Source organism: Canis aureus, chromosome X, assembly GCF_053574225.1.
Source record: "Canis aureus isolate CA01 chromosome X, VMU_Caureus_v.1.0, whole genome shotgun sequence".
Taxonomy (NCBI): domain Eukaryota; kingdom Metazoa; phylum Chordata; class Mammalia; order Carnivora; family Canidae; genus Canis; species Canis aureus.
Genome location: NC_135649.1, coordinates 2402509 through 2422947, shown reverse-complemented (window position 1 = coordinate 2422947; position 20439 = coordinate 2402509). Strand labels below are relative to the sequence as shown.

General features: G+C 64.0%; 1 protein-coding gene and 1 long non-coding RNA gene across 6 annotated transcripts; both read left to right on the top strand.

Moving 5' to 3' along the window:
- Window positions 1–1388: 1388 nt before the first annotated feature.
- On the top strand, window positions 1389–3322 carry LOC144308006 (uncharacterized). The gene is made up of 3 exons (XR_013374653.1): window positions 1389–1630; window positions 2212–2471; window positions 2814–3322. It is a non-coding gene; the product is annotated as an uncharacterized LOC144308006 (long non-coding RNA).
- A 4156-nt stretch (window positions 3323–7478) lies between these two features.
- On the top strand, window positions 7479–16211 carry DUSP9 (dual specificity phosphatase 9). 5 transcript variants are annotated; one of them, XM_077887613.1, is made up of 7 exons: window positions 7481–7646; window positions 8468–8598; window positions 8895–9162; window positions 10195–10522; window positions 12341–12742; window positions 14002–14451; window positions 14695–16211. In XM_077887613.1, exons 5-7 carry the CDS (start codon window positions 12376–12378, stop codon window positions 15018–15020), a joined length of 1143 nt encoding a protein of 380 aa, XP_077743739.1. In that variant the 5' UTR covers window positions 7481–7646; window positions 8468–8598; window positions 8895–9162; window positions 10195–10522; window positions 12341–12375; the 3' UTR covers window positions 15021–16211. The 5 variants fall into 5 exon arrangements, with proteins under 5 accessions (XP_077743744.1, XP_077743739.1, XP_077743743.1 ...); XM_077887615.1 differs by having other exon boundaries at window positions 7482–7636; XM_077887616.1 differs by lacking the exon at window positions 7481–7646 and having other exon boundaries at window positions 8410–8598.
- The last annotated feature ends 4228 nt before the right edge of the window (window positions 16212–20439 follow it).

The following is a 20439-nucleotide window of genomic DNA, read 5'->3' as shown; positions in this document are numbered from 1 at the left end:
CACCCAGGGGACATTTGTGAAGTGGCTGCGGTGCCCAGGCCGACGCCAGGCGCCCCAGAGCCTGGAGGCATCTACAGCATCTCGGGGCGGGCCAGCTGGCCGGGCGCAGGGGACAGACAGGGAAGCCCTTCTATGGGCGACTGGGAAGCCAGGTGACACCTGCGGGAGGTGCTCCCAGCTCTGGGGCCGAGGAGGAGGAGGCGGCGAGGGCCCCCCAGGAGGAGAATACTCGGTGCACAGGGCGCAGAGCACAGAAGCAGCCGCGGGAGGGCAACAACCGGGCCCGACAGGCCGTCCAGGGGCCTGGGTGGATTCGCTAGACGGGTCTACAGGGGCGCCGGAGCCTCCCGAGGAAGAGGCGGGAAAACAAAGCTGGCGAGTCAGGAAGGGGCAGGGAGAGGTGGGAGCCCCGCGAGCCACCTTCACCCGGGCTGCTGGGGACTCGGACCACAGGGCTCTGGCCACTTTGCTTGCCTTTGGGAGTCACGTCGAGGTCGCCTAGCCAAGCTTCTGGACCCGGGGCCTACACCCGATGCTCGAGCCCGTCTCGGAGCCAGGCTGGGCACAACACGAAGCGGCCACTGTCCCGCACACGTGCTCTCAACTCGCAGGGGCGCTCCCCGGCCACGGGCCTCGGTGGTCGGCAGCTGGGAGGGCACGGGCGGCCCGAACCACATGGTCCCAAGGCGGGAACGCAGGAAGCCCTTGCCGGGCCGAGGGGCCTGCAGGCCAGGACGCTGGCAGTGGATTTTGCCCGCGTGCCAGAGCTGGGGACCGACAAGGCCGCAGCGGGCTGCAGGACGCACTCACGAAGCACAGGTCCGCCTCCGTGGAGCCTCAGAACGTGAGCTTATTTCGAACGAGGCAAAGGGACACAAGACACCCTGGCACATTCTGTGGAGGCCAGTGGCCTGCAGCAGGTGGACTTTGTCCTCACGGCCACTCGGCCACTCGGGGGCCACTGAAGGGTGCTGGGGAGGAGCGCTGACCTCTGCTGCAGGACAATGGCTGCATCTTCCTCCTCCTCCTCCTCGCGGGGGGATGAGTGGGGGGCCTGAGCCTGGAGGCTTCCAACAGTGAGGAGGGGGCAGGGCCCGGCGAGGGACCAGAGGGGACCAGAGGGGATCAGAGGCGGACACATTCACAAGCTCTTGAAGTGGTAAACACGTCAGAGAGTGTGAGGGGTGTTGGGGAGAGAGGGAATTGATCTCAACCCCTGACATGAGGATTTGGGTGACCAGGTTGGAGACCGCGAGGTCCCTGTGGGACACGATGCATCTGAAGGGCTGTGGGGCATTTAGGTGGCAAGGGCCAGGTGCCCGCTGGGGCTGTGTGCCTCTCCCCCAAGAGACACTGATGTCACAGTCATCACCCAGGAGATGAGCTGAGGTCATCCCGTGGGAACCCAGAGAGAGGAATGAGGGCCGGAAAGCCTGAGACAAACTTGGGACAAATGGCCAGAGTGGTGGGAAGAAAACCAGGAGCTCGGGACAGAGGAGGAGAATGTTCCAGCAGGAGAGCGCCAAGGGTCTAGGAGCGAGACTGAGGAGGCCAGAGGTGGCAGGGCACAGGAGATGGGGCCACTGAGGGACAAGTAGAGGACTCCCCCTCTCCCAAGCTTGGATGCCAGGTGACTTCTGCCCTCTGCGGAGGGGCTGGAAACGTGGGGGCCCTCCCCCGACTCATCTGGGGGGCCTGATGATGTGGGTGGCCGAGACGCCTGCTGGGAGGGGCGGCCTGAGCTGGGCTCCGGGACACCCGCGTGGGTTGGAGCGGCCACGGGGGACCGTGGGAAGGAAGGAAGGCAGGAAGGCGGCCGGGCAAGTGAGGGAGCGTTCGGGCTGAGGGTGGGGTGCCCAGCGCAGACGGGCCAGGGCCGCCGGAGGGGCACCCGGAGCAGGCTGGGGCTGGCATGGCCGGAAGGAGGCTGTGAGCCAGAGTCCCGGCCCCAGGAGCGGACCTGCCACCTCCCACCGGGGGCTGAGGCGTGAGGAGGAAAACTCGAAGGTCCTGGGCTTCGACGGGAGGGTGGCCCAATCACTTCCAGAAGCCACAGTCTCGGGAGGCACCGTGATGCCACTGGGGAGGGCGGGGGGCAGGGAGCCCTGGGGGCAGGGCAGGCTTGGCTAAGCAGGAGACAGCATTCTGGGCACCACATGTCCCCCGGCCTGAGGACAATTTCTGGATAATTCTACCCGTTGTAATCTGCAGAGCCTGGGTAGGCCGGCCACGGCAGCCGATGGGGCCGTCACCGAGAGCAGAGCCCAGGAAGTTCCCGCTGACGATTGGGAAGTCGTCCTAGGTTTGTAGCCTGGGGACCGCATCCTGGACCCCCCCCCCTTTCTCCTCTAGGGCCACAGAGAACAGGCAGCTCAAGCCAGGGGTGTCGCAGGGAGCCCAAGGTCCCCATCACTGTCCCTGCGGCTCCAGCCAGGTCTCCAACAGCAGGTCCCAAGGGCTGCCTCTTACAGGTGACAAATTGGGCTCCGTGTTACCCTCATGGTCCCAGTCCCTGATAGCGCCAACCGCTGTCCCCAGAGTGGGGGTACCGTGAAGAGAGGCTTCCACTGCTAGAAGACCAGTCTCAGGCCACTGCTCCAAGTTGGTGACAGCAGAGTCAAATGGGACCCCGGAGTGGCCCGGGCCACACCCCGACGCTCACGGCCCCCACAGGCCCTGTCCTTTGTCTCTGTGTCGAGGGCATGATGCTGGCAATGGGCGAGGCAGGGGCGGGGCGGGGAGGGCCCAGCTGGCAGGTACTGAGCTCTCCGCACCTGCTCATGTGGTGGCTCAGGTCCTGTGCATCCCTGCAGGAGGCGACAAGCCCCGAGAGCGCACTCACCACGCCACTGAGGCACACGGTGACACAGGGAGATGGCTCTGAGGACTGGTACCCGATCGCCCGCAGGCAGAAGGAGTTGCCCCGGGGAGGGACTCAGGGACTCATCACAGTCCCCCGCCAGAGGGGCCTATATGGGGTCCGGGCTGCGTGCCTGACACTGAGAGAGGGGCCGCGGCTGAGCCCTTGTCGCCCGAAGCCCATCCTGCGCAGGCCTCGGGGCACCCATCTGCTTCCCCACGGGCCTCCCTTCCCTGTCCCTCCCGTCTCTGCCCAGGGCTGGCCCCGGAGGGCCGTGGTCACGCGCGCCGCACCTGCGCCCTCTCCTCTGCGCGCTGGGTGCTCTGGGTGCACATCAGTCACCGACGTGGGAAGCAGGTACTGCGGGGTAAGAGCAGCTCTCTAAATTTAGACCGGAAAAATCCCCACGGTGCTGGCAGAAATATCCCGAGCCCTCCTCGTGGCAGCCTCTGAAGCGGGAAAGTGGGGAGGGGGCTGTGGGGGGCGGCAGGGGCAGGCCCGGGGTGAACCTGCGCTGGGTGAAATCGGGGTCGGGAGCCACTGCCCCGCAGGCTCGGCCTGAGTTCCCCGCCCTAGCAGGCCCTCCCGCAGAACGTTCCTGGCCAATTCGGACTCCGTGGACGGCTCTCCGGGGCCCCTGCGCCGTCCTTGCTCCGGGCCACCACCCCGTCCAGTCCCTTCCACGGAGGCCGCGGCCCGGCGCGGGTCCTAGACCGTGTCTCTCCAGGGAGAGAAGCAGAGCGGTGCTCGGTGGCCCCATGCTCGGTGGCCCTGAGCCCAGAGCCCGGGACCCAGGCAGCCTGGTGGCCTGTTGGGGCACAAGGAAGCAAGGAGCAGGGGAAGGGCCACGAGGCGGGTGGAAGCAGCCAGACTGCGCGCCCCAGTGCTGGGGTGGGAGGGCCCAGAGCTCTGAGGAGCGAGGTCGGGCGGGGCTGGGGACACCTAGCACCTTCAGGACCCCCTCCCCAGCCCCGCAGACCTCTGAGCCGGGGCCGCAGATTATCTTCTTTCCAAGGATGCGCTGCTCTCACTCAGGGACACGGTCCTGGTGGCGGTGTGGAGACGCGGCCAGAGGGGCCTTCCTCACAGCAGCTGGTGGAGGGGGTTCTAGAGCAGGGGGGCAACTCCCCGCAGGCCCTGGGCGCCCCCACCTCCCTGGCCATTCCGGCTCCCCTCCCTCCTGCCCCCATTCCTCCCTCAACTTCCTCTGGACTGGACGAGCCAGGAAGTCGTCTGCCTCCCTCCCCGACCCTCCACAGCACGGGCCGGAGGGGCTCCCCCCGCTGCCCCCTTCCCACTCACCTCCCTTCGCCCGGCCAGCCAATGGGCGTGGGTGTCTGGCTCTCTCCCGGTAAAAGGATTATATCATCTGTAATGTATATCCAGACAGGCGCACTGCTTCTCGGGAGGACGAGACAAGGAGAGGGAGCCCGCACAGCTGGCCGGAGGGGCTTTATAACCAGGTTATTGAACCTGAACCTGAGCCCTCCCAGAATGGGGGTGTTAATGGCTCCCGAGGTCACAGCCCCTCAGAAATCAATTGCTGCGCAGCTCTCCCCTCCCTCCTCTCGTCTGGCTCCCTCCTGTCCCCGCCTCGCCTGGAGCAGGCTCTCACCCTTTCACCTGCATGTGCAGATCCCGGGAGCTGCCACAGGGCCGTCTGGTTCCAAATGTCTGGCCCTGGGCCTGTCGGGAGCTGCCCCGGGCAGGTGGGGTGCTCCAGAACAGAGTCTAGCATGGGCTCCAAAGGCACGGCACCGGGAGCGAGAGGTGTCTAGAAGACGCCCTCTGAAGCCCCCCGGGTGGGGAGCCTGTGACCCAGTGGTGGAGTGAAGGTGGCCTGCAAGGGGGGGCATGTGGCGCGCGGCTTCAGCTGCACATACGGCTCTGGGTGGGACCCCTGGCTGCCCGGAAGTGAAGCCTCAAGGGTGGTGCGCCCCAGTGCCACCGCCCCCCAGACGGGAGCAGGCTCTCCATGGCGGACCAGAGAGGTAGGCCTCTCCTCAAAGCTTTGCTTGCTAGAAGGTGGCCCAGAATGGGGACCCGAGAAAGGTGTGCTTTAACGGTAGGGCCGTCTTCAGCCAAAGGCCCGGGGTGCCCAGGGCGCCGGAGCGTGGAGGGGGGTTGCCCGAGGACCGTGCACTTCCAGGCCAGGCTAGGGATCGCTCCATCCCAACCGAGGCCCAGCGTTCTGTCCCTCCGCCTGGCGTAGGGCTGGCAGGTCTTGGGGCATCCTGCCCTGTGCCTTGGGGTTCTGGTGCAAAGGGGGGGTGGGGCGGCAGAGGAGAGGCTTACAGTAGCGGCCTGGTAACTCGGCCAGAGATGCCTGTCGGGACCCCACAGGAGTGAGCACGTGGGCTCGGCTGCTTCACAAACAGGCCCAGCTGCGCCTTCAGAATGACCCCGATTCTGACCCAATTGGCCTGGCGCTCAAGCCCTCCTGGAGGAGGCTGTGCGTTCTGTGCCCCAACAGGGTCTAGGCCGCGCCCTGCCAGCCGAGAGCAGTCCCTGGGGCAGGGGAGGAGAGGCCCGCTCACCTGAGGCCTAGCAGGCCTGCGCCTTCAGAGCCCTCGGCTGGCCTGGCCATGTGGGCTGGCATTCTTCTCCTGCGCCCTGGGTGGGTCCTGTTGCCTGGAGAGCAGAGGCCGTGGGAGGGCTGGGGTGGGAACTTTGCAGGGGTGGGGGGCGGCCTCATTCAATCCAAATGTTCCTCCTCCAGCGTTCAGCCCTGAGTCACTCCAGCGCAGGGTGGGGGTGGGGAGCTGGGGATCGGTTAATCCAACCTTTCGGGGGCAAAAAACCCTCTGCATCAGCTCACCAGGTCTTTGCTGGGGGCTGGCTGAGTGCCTTGGGCCCTGGGCGCAGCCACCATGGATCTTCCCCAAATGGGAGGACCTATGGGGCAGGGGGAGGGTGGGATGAAAACTAGCGCCCCTCTTTTTTGGTCTCTGTATGTTTTCACGTTTCGCCTGATAAAATGGTCCTATTACCATGAGGCGCAGCTGCCAGCCTATGGTGATCGCGGCCAAGGCGCCTGACTTCGGAGCACCAGCAGGGCGGCCTGGCAGAGAAACGCGGGGTTCGCGCAGCAGGAGGGCCCACACACAGCCCGCTGGACGCATCTGCGCAGCCTGTTTGCGCCGTTTGGCTCCACGCTGGACCCGGAGCCCCTAAGGCCGAAGGGCAGCTGACAGCACCAGCCTGGCTCTGCGGCTCCCGGGGCCTGCCTGGCAGATGCACCTGCAAGGCCCCGGGGCCAGAGCAAAGGGGGTTTTGGGGTGAGCGTCTGCGGACGCTGGAAGGGGCAAAGGACAAGGCAGGTATGCCGGGCGCTGGCAGCAGGCCCCCCCGGGGGCTCACACATCGCGCCTCCAAAGTGCAGCAAAGCTCGTGGGGCCCTGGGAGGTCACGAGGTCCTCCCCTCTCCCCAGCTCTACAGGTGAGGAAACTGAGGCACCAGAGACCAAGCTGCCCCTCTCCTGTGGTTTCCAGGAAGTGACTCAGGGGAATTCGGCCCAGCTGCAGGCAGGAGCCGGCCTCCCTTGGCTGCCCCCTCATCCATGGCGCTGCTGGCATCCCTGCTCTGCGCGCCTCCCTCCTGATGCCATCCCGGCCTGGCGTCGCCTCGCTCTGGGCTCCCTGAGCAGAGACGCCGGAGGCCTGCCAGCAGCTGGCCCACAGCAGCCCGCAGCCTCCTGCTGCTTCTCTATCCCGTGCCCCACGTGGGGGGGCAAGTCAGCTACCACTGACCTGGGAGCCCCCTGCGCCCCCTCCCTGCCTCCTCTCCCCCACCCCACCCCCCGCAGTGAGTGAGGCCCAGAACCCAGTGCGTCCTGCTGTTGACACTGGAGGGGGGCTTCCGAACCCACTCTGGTGCTGCCACTACATCGTGCTTGACCCCAGGAAGCCACTGCTTCAGTGTCCCTAGCTCTCCGGGGCAGGGGGGGCAGTCCCCTCTGACTCCCGGACTGGTGTGGGCACAAAATGAGGTCCTTGGTGGAGATGCTCGGGGCCTCGGCTGCGGAGGACAGCGAAGTGGGCCGCCACAGTGCCCCCTCTCGGGCCCTCCCCCAACGCCCTGGCTCCACCCCTTCCAGGCACTGAGGCTCAAACGCTATTATTATTAGCCAGAATCTGATACAGGAGAATGGGAGAAGCCAGTGCAGACGGACCTGGGACTGGGGGGGGGGGGGCAGCACTGTCAGATGGACCCTGTGTGGCAGTAGGCGGTGGCCCTGGGGGCCAAGCTGTGCCCGGTCCTCCACGGGCCCCTTGGCTGCCCTCCCGCGTGGACTCTTTGGTGCCACCCTCCCCCAGCCCAGGTCCCACCGGGGTCAGGTGTCCCCCCAGTCCTGCGCCCGAGGCCCGGGCCGGGGCCGCGCGGAGCATCCCGCAGGGGGCCGGGGCGGGGGGGGCGGCCAGTCTCGCAGGCGGGAGGAGGGCGGCCCGGGGCGGGGAAGGTGCAGGCCGCGCTCCCTCCGCGCTCGCTCCGCGCTCCCTCCCCGCGCGCCGCCGGCGACATCGCCCCTCCTGGGCAGGGGGCGGAGAAGACGGCGACGGAGGGGAGGAGGCGGCGGCGGAGGCGGGCTTTGGAGTTTCCCTCCGCAGCGGCGGCGGCGGCGGCCCCTCGGCTCCAGGCGAGGCCGCCGCCTGAGGCTCCGGTGGCGCTCGGTGGCAGCGGCGGTGGCGCTTCCCGCCGCCCGGGCTTCGGAAACTTCCCGGCCGCGACGCGCGGAGCCGGGCGCAGGAAGCCGAGCGGATCCGGGGTGAGCGGAGGTGAGCGGAGGTGAGCGGAGCACGCGGCTCCCGGCGCCCACCCACCCCACCCCCACCCCGCCCGGCCGCCCCCTCCGACGTGAGCGCCTCCACCCTGCACCCCAAAGTCTGCCAGCGCGCACCCCACGGGCCGACGCACGCGCCCCTGCGAGCCCCACTCGATCCTGCCCCCTCACACCCCCCGCATCCCGCCCGTGCACCTCCCTGTCCTCGGCCACGCACATCCCCTGCCCACTTGCACGCGCGCGCACAAACCGCGCACCGGGGACCTAGTCCTGCAGCGAACGCAGCAGCAGCCCCTGACCCACCGCCCGGCACTGCCCCCAACTCAGGCGAGCACCCATCCCAGACCCTGCCATGCCTCAGTACACACCCAGGCGCGTGCGCGCGCGCACACACACGCGATACATCCCTGCCATAGCTGCACTAACATAGCTCCCCTCGCCGTGCCACCACCATCTCCAACAACCCATATGCTCATTACAGACACCCCACCCACGTTCCCAGCCCAGAGACACTGCGATCCACCTACCCCCGAGTGAAGACCCAAAACTAACTCATGCCCCAGCAGCCGACACTCCCCGCCGCCTCAGCCAGGCCCATTCCCCAGGCGCACACCTCCTGCTCCCCAGCAGTGCACACTCGTACGCCCCAACACGTATGCACACCTGCTGGATTTACCCTCTCTGGCACCCTGCCCCAACCCCGTGGCAAATAGCCCCCAGCACCCCCCCCCCCACCCAGCACATGCCCGAGTCCCTCCCACCGCCACCCCCTGACACCTGGCACTCGGGCTCTAGAGGCTGCAGCATTTGGTGGCATCCCTGCCAGGTGCCTCTGGCTCGCCTTTGGCGCCAGCAGCTCGCGTCCTGAGGCCCCCTGGGTGCCAAGCTAAGCGATCCTGAGTCTCCCCAGCGACTGGCTTGCCTCTTCCCTAAGAGAGAAGGCACTTGGGGTGCAAGGTACCGTACTTAGCTGTGGGGTGCGGGTGGGGGGAGGCGAGGCAGGGCGAGGTGGCCCAGCTGCGGCCAAACACACGCCGCGGGTGGCCGGGCACGCACGTAGTAGGTGGGTTGGGCGAGGACAGGAGTCTGCTGCAGTGTGTGCGCCTGCATGCGCGGTGAGCGGCGGGCTGTGTGTGCGTGTGCGTGGGGGTCTGTGGGGTGGGAAAATGCGCGTGAGCCTCCGGGAGAAGCAGCACCCGCCGGGGCTCCCTCATGCAACAATTGGTTTCATTCATTCATGACTTCTTTGTTAGCGAGCATTTCTTCTGGGAGCGCCGGCCAGGCCCTGCGCGGGGGGCTGGGGCAGCCTGGGGCCGCTCCGCCTTGGAGGAACTCCCAGTCCTGCGAGGAGCCCGACCGGGAAAGGCAGAAAGCATCCGCGGCGGAAAGTGGATCTGTGGACGAGGCGCCGGATCTGCCAGGGACGCTGGCGCTGGGACTTGTGCTCCCGGCCATGTGACTGGGCCGCCACAGCCGAAACCCTGCCCGCCGCTCGGCCCGGCGGGAACCGGGCGCTTCGGGGTGAGGGGTGGCGGGGGAGGGGGCGCCGCTCCCCGGGGCTCCGGGGCACCGGAGGGCGCACGCGGCGCGCGGGGTCTGCGGCCCCCCAGGGGCGCCGGCCGGGCGGGGTGGAGGCTGGGGGGGCGCCCGGGGGGGGTGCTGGAGGGGCCGGCTCGGCGCCCACCCTGCGGCGAGCGCGCGGCCTGCGGGCCTGGGGAGCCGGCGCGGGGCGCGGCGGGGCGGGCCCACAGAGGTGCGGGTGCGGGCGGCCGGCGGGGGTCAGGGGGTGGGGGGCTTGGCTGCGCGCAGCCCTGCACTGCGGAGGTGGCAACAGGTTCCAGTTTGTCCTGCTGCTGGCGCAGCGGGCGCTGCTGGCGCCGGGCACCGACTACTCACTTGCGAGATTGGATACTGCGCCCCCCCCCCCGCCCCCGGGCCGCTCCCTCCCGGTTGGTGGGCTTGCCAGCGGCGGGAGCAGGGTGCAGGGGAGCCCCTCCTCGGGCGTTGGGAGCCGCAGGCTCGGTACAGCCCACTCGGGGGGACTTTCTTGGAGCCAAGCTTGCTCTCCCTTCAGGGGTGCGAAAGTTGCCCCCCACCCCACCCCACCTCGCCTCACCTCCACCATCTTCCCAGCCAGGCTCCCCCCCCCCCAGCCTTACAGGGAGCCCTCTCCAGAAAGCATGCCTGGGCACCTCAGGAACCCCCAAGCTGCAGCTCTTAGGCTTTGCAGCTTCAGGGAACTGAGGCCCAGAGCGAGAGGAAGGAGAGGACAGGAAGGCTGCCTGGAGGAGGGCACCTGGGGGAGGAGGAGGGGCCGCTGCAAAAGGAGCGGAATCTGACTAGGCTGCGGAGGAGGGAGGTCTGGGCTGGGGGCAGGGGGACACAGCGGGACTCCTCCCAGAGGCCAGGCCGTAGGCCGCAGCCCCACAGGAGCCCTGGGCTGGCAGCGCAAGAGGAGGGGGACCCTGGAGGCCCCTTGGAGGGCCTGGCTCCCCGTAACCTGCCCTCTCCCTAGTGTTACTTCTCCAGTTTTCTCTTATTTCCGTGGCTCAGGAGAGGAGTCTTCATCCGCGGCCCTGAACCTGGTTATCGTAAACGTTGGCCTGCCCGCGGTTTTGCGTCCTCCGCGGCTTAGTTTCCCATCTGGTGGTGCCCGTCCTGTGTGCCTGCCTTTACTCGGTTCCCTGCGGTCGATTCCCAGAAGTGGCCAGAGGGTGTAGGTGTCTTCGTAGCTCTGGACGCCTATGACCAAATGAATACCCAGAAGGGCCACACAGATAGAGAATCCTCCAGCAGCAGCAGTAGAGCAGCAGGCTGACTCTGCAGCATCGTTGGCAGCACTGAGTGTACTCATTGGGAGAACATTTTACCAATGTGACAGGTGGGGAGTGTTGCCTTGTCTCTGAAATGTGCCTGCCTGCCTTCCATACCTGAGCTGGAACCTTCCCCCAGACGTCCTGCGCCCAGGTGCACTCAGTTGCATCTCTTCCCTCATGCGGTCTTTTCTGGTTCCTTGCCCATTTATCAGAGTCTTAACCTTTTGATTAATTTGTATGAGCTTTATCTTATCTGCTCTACATTTCCCTTCAACCCGGCCGTTTGCTCTCAATGGGCTTTAAGCAGGGAAGGGACACTTATCGCACCCAGCATTATGTTGTTCTGTGTCCCTGTTTATCACGCACCTATCCGGCTAAACTGGGAGTGCGGTGCAAGCAGGGCCCCTGTGCGTCCTGCCCTGTGTGTCATCCTGTGTCCGTGGAAGGTATGGAAGCCGCTGGTGTTTAATGAACAAATGGCCTGGGGCAGGGCAGAGCGGGGTGGGGGGGTGGTTGAGGCGGACTGGCCTCCCCGGAGGCAGGGACAGGGGGCTTTGGAAGCCGCGACAGCCACCTGGCCAAGAGTTGGCCAGTGCAAGCCCTCAGCTCGCGCAGGGAGCAGACGGAGCGTGCAGGTGTGAGAGATGCGCTGAGTACAAAGTCGCTGGCTCGCGACCAGGGAGGAGGCAGAGGGAGATGCCAGGGATGAGTCCCGGGACAGTAACGTGGCAAGAGCAGAGCACCCAAGTTTAGGGCTGGGTACTCAGAGCTCCTGGGTGCCTGGGGTCATTCACTCCTGTGCGAGGGAGGCCCTCGGGGGTCCCCAGAAGCTGTCACATGCCCTTGGGCAGAGTTCAGGGCCAGAAGACAGCAGTGGCTTTCTGCCCTTGCTTCCTCCTCCGACTGTGATCTCAGTGGCAGCCCAGGGCAGCCCAAGGTGGTGGCTGTGATGAGCCCATTGTATAGATGGGGCCGCGAGGTCCAGTCGGAGGAGATGACAGTCCAGGGCCAACGGGTGAGTGGGGCTGGAGGCAGCTCCTGGGCCGGGCCCTGGGCTCCGATCCCTCCCCGAGCCCCTCCCCCTGCCTCCAGCCCACTGGTGCGGCGAAGACCGAAGACCGGAGGCCGCTCCCCTGCTGGGCCCCTGACCTGCCCTTGGCCTCTGCCCCGCCGTCCCGCTTGGGTGGAAGCCCCGGCTCAGCGCGCCACTTGGGGGCCCACCCGACTGCTTCGCTGGCACCCGTTGGCTCGCTGGCCCCCCTGAGCCCGCCCCCAGCGCCCCGCCCCTCCGAACGGCAACTCCACGTCCAAAGGCAGCGGCTTCCAAGGTGGAAGCTGGGCCCCGCTGCCAGGAAGCCGCCGGCTCGAGAGCGGCGCGGGCCGCGGCTTCCACGTGCGCGCCTGCTCCGCCGCCGCGTGTCCCGGAGCCCCCACCGGGGGACGGCGCCCCGCGTGGCGCGCTGGCCTGGGCTCCGACCTCCGCGCGCGGCCGCCCGCCGCCGGCCCACGCTCCAGGTCTCTGTCCCGCCGTTTTGTCCTCGCGGGGCCCAGCGGGGCCGGGCGCTCCGAGAAGGCTGAGGCCTCCCCGCCCCCCCCCGCCCCGGGCGGGAACTCTCGAACTTGGGGAGCGATCGCAGGCAGGCCGGGCGCGAGGGAGGGGCGCCCGGGCTCCCTCGGCTGCGGGGCCTCTCGCCCTGCCCTTCCCGCGCCGGGCGCCGGGGGGCTGCATGCGGCGCACCCTTCGGGGAGCCGGGGCGCCCCTGTGCGCGTCGTCGCCGCGGGACGGGCGCGAGGAGGGCCGGGCGGCGCGGGGCTGTCCCTGCGGGGCCCCAGGCGGCCGCCCGAGGCTGCGGGCTCACGCGGCGCCCGCCCTGTCTCCGCAGCGCCAGCGGTCCGACGTGCCCGGAGCCGCGAGCCCATGGAGGGGCTGGGCCGCTCGTGCCTGTGGCTGCGTCGGGAGCTGTCGCCCCCGCGGCCGCGGCTGCTGCTCCTCGACTGCCGGAGCCGCGAGCTGTACGAGTCGGCGCGCATCGGCGGGGCGCTGAGCGTGGCCCTGCCCGCGCTGCTGCTGCGCCGCCTGCGGCGGGGGAGCCTGTCGGTCCGCGCGCTCCTGCCCGGGCCGCCGCTGCAGCCGCCCCCGCCCGCCCCGGTGCTGCTGTACGACCAGGGCGGCGGCCGGCCCCGGCGCGGGGAGGCCGAGGCCGAGGAGTGGGAGGCCGACTCGGTGCTGGGCACCCTGCTCCAGAAGCTGCGGGAGGAAGGCTACCTGGCGTACTACCTGCAGGGTAGGTGCGGGCGCTGGCGCGGTGGAGCGCGGTGGGGAGCGCGGTGGGGAGCGCGGGAGGTCCGGCCGGGGAGGGCCGGGCGCCTTCCGAGGGGATTCCGGGTTCCTCTGGGTTCCTTTCGCCTTGGGCCAGCCCAGCCGTGTTTGTCTAAAGTGGACGTGAGACCCCCTCCCGTGAGCACGACCTTGGGCAAGTCCTTCACCCTTGGGGGGAGCCCCGGCCCGTGAGTCTGGAAGGTGGGGAGAATCTACCTGAGCTGCCCTGGCTCGGGGATGCCAAGGAGTGGAGGACCAAGTGCGAGCGCTCAGTTCCCTGCCACCCTGGGGCGGGGGTGTTGGTGTCACCACTTCCAAGAGCTGCTCAGCCGAGGGCAAAGGAGAAAGGGGCCACAGGAGGCCAAGTCCCGCTCTGCAAAGGCTCCAGAACAGGGAAGGGGAAAGCGAGAGAGAGAGAGAGAGAGAGAGAGAGAGAGAGAGAGAGAGAGAAGCAGTGAAGGCAGGACAGAGACCTATCCCACCATAGTCACCGCAGGGCTGAGCAGGGAGGGGGATAGGCTGAGACAGGCCCCTTGGCCCCTTAATGAGTCAAACACACACCCAGAGGTACAGGGCAGGGACAGGGTTCCCATGAACCGACAGCGCCAGCTCGCCACCTCCCCATCAAGGGCAGGGGGGTCACCGGAGTGTCGCCCTTGCTCCGTCCTGAAGGCACAGGGATACAGAAACAGCAAGTGCTGGGTCTCCACGCGCCACCCCTGGCCCGGGTGGAATGTTGCGCTCTTTCCCAGGCTCCCACCTCTCGGGGTGCTCCTGGTTGAGCTGCATGGGAGGTGGCCCCCAGGCAGAGAACTCCCATCTGAACCTTTCCCCCTTTGGAACTGACGGTGGCTGTCCTCCCCAAGGCTGGCGGTATATCTACCCCGAGGAGCCCTCGTGGCTGCCTTGGCTTGGCCCTGGCGCTGTAGGATGCTCTCTGGGTGGCTCTGCGTGAGCCCAGAAGCTTGCACCCCCGCAGCAAAGTGGGCGCTCAGGGTCCAGAGGAAGAGCCACCAGCCTGAGCGAGGGTGGTCGGGCTGCCCACAATGCGCCCCCCGGGGGACACCAGTATAGACCGGGCTGCCGACCCTCGAGTTCCCTCTGGGAACATCTGCAAGCCCCCTTGGGTGTTGCAGTTGCCTGGGGTGGGTTCCCGATGCCCCTCCAGGGGCGCTTGGCTGCCCAGGCGGCCAGTCGGACAGGACGCTCCCCCTCCCGTGCCAGGTGGCTTCAGCAGATTCCAGGCCGAATGCCCCCACCTGTGTGAGACCAGCCTCAGCGGCCGCGGCGGCACAAGCACAGCCCCGGTGCCCAGCCCGGTGGTGGGGCTGGGCGGCCTGTGCCTGGGCTCCGACTGCTCTGACGCCGAATCCGAGCCTGACCGCGACTCGCTGAGCTGTGGCCTGGATTCCGAGGGTGCCACCCCGCCCCCCGCGGGGCTGCTGCCATCCTTCCCCGTCCAGATCCTGCCCAACCTCTACCTGGGCAGCGCCCGGGATTCAGCCAACGTGGAGAGCTTGGCTAAGCTGGGCATCCGCTACATCCTCAACGTGACCCCCAACCTGCCCAACCTCTTCGAGAAGAACGGCGACTTCCACTACAAGCAGATCCCCATCTCAGACCACTGGAGCCAGAATTTGTCCCAGTTCTTTCCTGAGGCCATCGCCTTCATTGGTAAGTCGGCCCTGCCCTCCTCTCCCTGCCTCCCCCCCCCCCCCCCCGCCACGGGGCCGGGCTCCCGGGAGGGCCCCTCCTGGGCTTCGCCACTGTCCGCAGAGCCCCAGACTGGACCGGCCACCCGCGACAGCCCTAGGACCCCTCAGGCAGGACGGCCCCCGGGGCCACCTGGCTCGCAGCAGCGCAGGGGCAGGGCCCGCGCGTCACGCTGCCTCCCGCTCTGCCCCCCGCCCCCCCCAGACGAGGCCTTATCCCAGAACTGCGGGGTGCTCGTGCACTGCCTGGCAGGCGTCAGCCGCTCTGTCACCGTCACCGTGGCCTACCTCATGCAGAAGCGCCACCTGTCACTCAACGATGCCTACGACCTGGTCAAGCGGAAGAAGTCTAACATCTCCCCCAACTTCAACTTCATGGGGCAGCTCCTGGACTTCGAGCGCAGTCTGCGGCTGGAGGAAAGGCGCGCCCGGGAGCGCAGCAGCGGGGGGCAGGAGTCCGCTGCCTCCGACCCGCCCTCCTTCTTCACCACCCCCACCAGCGATGGTGTCTTCGAGCTGGACCCCACATAGGGCCCCGTCCCACCCCCGCATGGGTGCCCTCGCCCACCCATGAGCGGGGCGGTGGGGGGTGAGGAGGGAGGGGGTCTCAGCCATAAGCAGAGGGTGGGGGGTGCGCAATACCTCATGGGAGGGCTGTTGGGAAGAGGCCGGAGCCAGGAGCCCCTCCAGAGTGGCCGCGGGGAGACACCTGTCCTACCCACTTTTAACATCCACGGGAATCCTATTAAATGTGCCTATAAGCCGGGCCCAGGGCCGCCAGCCTGACCCGCGCCGCTTTCGGGCGGAACCACGCTCCAGAACCTGCCTCTTCTGCGACTGTTACCTTTTTCTTTAGGGGGGTGAGGGTGGGGGGATTCCCGTTCCAAGGGACCATCCAGATGGCTGCCCGTTCCTGGGCCTCGAGCCTCCCTGTGGCTTCTCCTTTCAGAAGGGTGTGTGCTTGCTCTGGCCCCCTCGTTTGCTGCAGAGACCTGCCCCCAGTCCCATCCCTGTCCCCAGATGGCTGCTCCTGGGGAGGCTTCCCCACCAGTTAGTCCCCTCCCTGCTTCTCTGCCAAGGCCTCAGGCCTCTTGGGGCGAGGGCCTCCCAGGAGATGCGGCACCGGGGGTGGGGTGCCCCCCCCCGCCCCCCGGCAGCGCAGGGTCCACGTGGACCGCCCCTCTCTGGGTGGCTCCTTGGTGGGCGCACCTCAGGGGAGGGTGCGGGCCTGGGGGCTGCCGCGCGGGTTCCTGGCCACACATCTGGCGCCCTGTTTATCCACTTGACGTTTGAAAAGATGCCTTTTTTTCCTCTTCCCCCAGATGTCTTAACGGGATCACTGGGGCTCTTTGTGACTGAGGGTGGCCAAACTGCTGCCGCGGGAGATGGGGGTCTCGGAGCAAGAGCTGGGGGCGGGGAAGGGGAAGAAGGCCTGGATTTTGCCGCTGCGGGTCCCACACAGCCACGGTTGGCCTGGGGGGGCGGGGAAGGGGCCAAGCTGCATATACAGAGTCATTCATTGCAGCGCACACCCCTCGCGGGCGGCGCGCATGCATGTGTGTGTGCATGTGCCAGTGCTCACACACGCACGCCAGCCTGTTTCCACACCCAGCCCGGGGCCGGCAGTCCCTGCTGCCTGCGGGACCATCTCACCCTTGGGAATCCACACCACGGTTGCTTTCTTTAATTGTTCCTGAATAAACGGTTTATGTAAGATACTGAGCAGAGGGAACTGCTTCCTGAGCACCCTGGAGGGTTTGGGGGAAGGTTGGGGAGAGGCCCGGAGCGGGGATGCTGGAGCCCCATGCTGGACTGCGGGGGGCGGGGGGACTTGAGCACCCACCCTCAGCCGTGACCTGCCGTCGGGCACCCACGCAGCCTGTAGGCCCAGCCTCCAGCAGAGCCACCCATCGGCTCCTGAGCCACGGAGCCCCCACCCCGGGCCACACGCTGCTCGGGACAGGGAGGCCGCATGAGCCAAAGACGCTCCCCACTCGGAGCCGGCTTCCTGGTGGGGCAGGGAGGACTCTAAGCCGACCCCAGTGAGGCTGAGTGTCTGGTTCTGTGCAGGGAGCAAGGGAGCGGGGACCCCCCAACAGTGACCTCAGGGTTTGGCAGCCAAGCCCCAAGGCTCAGCGCGGAGTCGGAGCTGAGCCTCAGGGTGAGGGGATGGGAGCCAGGGAGGGATGGGGGCACACCTGCGTGGCCAAGCTCATGTCCCTCTGGCTGGCACCGCGTGGAATTTGCTCCTTGGACTGCAGATCCCGGGACGGAGGCAGGGAGAACCTGCAGCGGCCGCTGGGCCACCTCAAGGGACAAAGGAGGCTTGCTCCTCACTGGCTTCCTGGGCTCAGCGCCGGACAACTCCCCTGAAGCTCAGGTGGTCCTTCTCAAGCCTCGATGCCCAGGGCGCCCAGGGGGCGCAGTCGGTTAACTGTCTGACGCTTGGTTTCGGCTCTGGTCGTGATCTCAGGGTCAGGAGATCGAGCCCCATGTTGGGCTCAGTGCTCAGCGGGGAGGCTGCTGGAGATTTTCTCTCTCCCTCTGCCCCTCTCCTCACTCGTGCCTGCTCTCTCTCTCTCTCTCTCTCTCAAAGAAATAAATCTTTAAAACCATGACTCCCAACCACAGAGATGTGGCAAGAGGTGGAAGTGAAGCTGGAAGGTGGGTGTGGACAAGTGCAGGGGGCATGCATGCCCAGGAAGCAGGAGCCCAGGCCACCCCTCCTCCTTGGACACCCTCTTCCTATAGCTACCCAGACACCTCCCATGGGAGCCAGGAGATAATGCCTGGGGCCCCGCATAAAGCAGTACTCTTGGGGCGCCTAGGTGGCTCAGTCGGTTGGGTGTCTGACTCGTGGTTTCAGCTCAGGTCACGATCACATGTCAGGAGATCAAGCCCCACAGCAGGCTCTGTGCTGGACGGGGAGTCTGCTGGAGATTTTCTCTCTCCCTCTGCCCCTCTCCTCACTCGCTCACTCTCACGCTAAAATAAATAAATAAAATCTTAAAAAAAAAAAAAAAGCCAGTACCCTTGAAGGGCAATGCTCTCAACAGGCATGGCTGACAGATTACTGGCCCCCCCAAAGACGGCCACATCCTAATTCCAGGCCACTGTGAATACATTACCTTAAGTGGCAAAAAGGACACTGCAGATGTGCTGAAGTCAAGGATCTTGAGATGGGGCGACTGTCCTGGATTATCTGGGTGGGCCCAAAAACCATCATATGCATCTTTATAAGGGAAAGAGGGATTCAGGAGAGTGAGGGGAGGAGACACAGCAATGGAAACTAGGATCAGAGCCGATGAGAGATGGGAAGAGGCTACATTACTGGCTTTGAAAGTGGACAAAGGGGCTGCAAGCCAAGGAATGCAAGTGGCTTCTAGAAGCTGCAGAAGGCAAAACAACAAATCAGCTCGACTGATACCTCGAGCTCAGCTCAGTGAAATCTATGTTGGGTTGCTGATCTCCAGAACTGGAAGAGAACACATTTTTGCTGTTTTAAACCCCTGGGTTTAAGAAAAATAAAATAAACCCCTGGGTTTATGGCGATTTGACAACAGCAGCAGCGGAAAATGAAAAAAACTGGTGACCTAGAAAAAAAATACCCCGCCAAAAGAGGTGAGGATATTTACTTATTTTGCCCTTGGAAATGGGTAGAAGTGTGAAAAAAAAAAAAAGGGAAATTTGGCCCTCAAGAATTTATAGCCACAAGCTGAAATTTTTTTAAAGATTTTTTATTTATTTATTCATGAGAGACAGAGAGAGAGAGGCAGAGACAAAAACAGGCTCCACCCAGGGAACCCAACGTGGGACTTGATCCCGGGTCTCCAGGATCACACCCTAGGCCAAAGGCGGCACTAAACCGCTGAGCCACCAGGGCTGCCCTACAAGCTTAATTTTTAACTGAAAGAATCTAGGCATAGAGGACTACACTCCACAGCTTTTTTTCTTGGAGGGACTAAGGGACAGTGAGTGATCTGAAGGGGGGCACAGCTCCGGGATTTGTCTGGAAGCTCCATTTGCTTAGCTTGCACACGGATTTCACTTGGTATGGAACAGCCCAATAAAAATAGCAAAGTTTTGAAAATACATTTTTTTAAGATTTTATTTATTTATTCATGAGAGACACACAGAGAGAGAGAGAGAGAGAGAGAGAGAGAGAGAGGCAGAGACACAGGCAGAGGGAGAAGCAGGCCTGATGCATGGAGCCTGACATGGAACTCGATCCCTGGTCTCCAGGATAAGGCCCTGGGCTGAAGGTGGCGCTAAATGCTGAGCCACCCGAGCTGCCCTGAAAATACATTTTTTAAAAGTTCTAAGTGAAGTGGTCCAGAAGCTGTATTGCCCCCAGAGTGCCTGGCAGGAGCAAGCACAAATCCTCTGTGCGGGGACGTCCTTTCAGTATGGGCCTGTAAGGTGGGCTAGGATGATGAAGGGGGGCTGTAGTTGGGTATTTGCCCTCTGTTACTACAGCCCCAGTAGCTCAGGATCTGATGCAAGAGTTTGTCCCGAAGGCAGGCCTTATTAAGAACAGAATGGTGAAAAAAAAAAAAAAGAACAGAATGGTGTATTTCAAAATCTCTACTTTCCCCTTCCCGCTGCCAGAAGCAGGAGACCTCTCTCGCATCTTCACTGTGCCAACCGTTAGGGCCCCTGGAGAGAAAATGTATAAAAGTATGGGAACCTCCCTAAGATTGGGCCACTCCCCTCCCCAGATTTTTTTTTTTTAACTTTCAGACGTGTCGACACTGAACCTCAAGCAATTCATCAGTTAAAGTTCAGGTTTTCCTCCCCCCAGCACTGTTCTCTCCCAGGTTTCTGCTCTGTTAGGCTATGACTCTCCCTGTATCTGCCTGCCAGTGTTTGGAACAGTGGTTCGCCCTGTGGATCTCACTTCTCTCGTGGATCTAAGGAGAGTTGTTGACTTTTCAGTGTGTTCAGCTTTTTACTTGTTGATGGCGTGCAGTGGTGACTCCCAAGCTCCTTCCATGCCCGACCAGAAGCTGGAAGTCACCCGAGTCTGATTTGATTGGCTGATTTTTTTTTTATTATTGTAGGTTACATTTTATGTTTCTTCTACTTGAGTCAGAAAGTCTGGATGGTGGGTCTGACTTAACTTATTTCCTTTCTCTCAGGTACCACAGGGTCTTCAGTGACTGTTGTCTCCCTTCTAAGAACAGTTGATTCATATATTTTGCCAAGGTTTCCAGTTTTGCGTGGTGGGAGGGTAAATTCTGGACCCTGTTACTCCCTCATGGCCATATCAGCATTGAATAATATTAAGCTTTGTTAAGATAAATACGCTAAATGCTAGATTTTCTAGAGTGAAGATTATATAGAGTGTATTACTCTTAAAATAGTAGAGGAAAAGTCTCAAACATTGAGGGAAAATCTCAATCCTAAAGAAGTCAAGGACGAAAATAAAGAAACAAACACTGGAATAAGTAGAAGGTATAAAGTAAGATTTTAGAAATTCATCCAAACATCACTTAAGCAAAATAAATAGACTAAACTCTCTAGCTAAAGACAGGATTAAGGACATCTGGGTGGCTCAGTGGTTTAGCGCCTGCCTAGAGCCCAGGGCATGACCCTGGGGTCCTGAGACCCAGTCCCACATAGGGCTCCCTGCGGGGAGCCTGCTTCTCCCGCTGCCTGTGTCTCTGCCTCTCTCTCTGTCTCTGTCTCTCGTGAATAAATAAATAAAATCTTTTTTTAAAAAAGACAGGAGTATTTTATTTTTTAAAAGATTTTATTTATTTATTTATTTATTTATTTATTTATTTATTTATTTAAATTTATTTTTTATTCATGAGAGACACAGAAAGAGAGACGGGGGGGGGGGGGGTTCATCACGCCCTGACCCCAAGGCAGATGCTCAACCGCTGAGCCACCCAGGTGTCCCAAGACAGGATTATTTTAGATCCAGCTATAAGCCATTTCTAAGAGA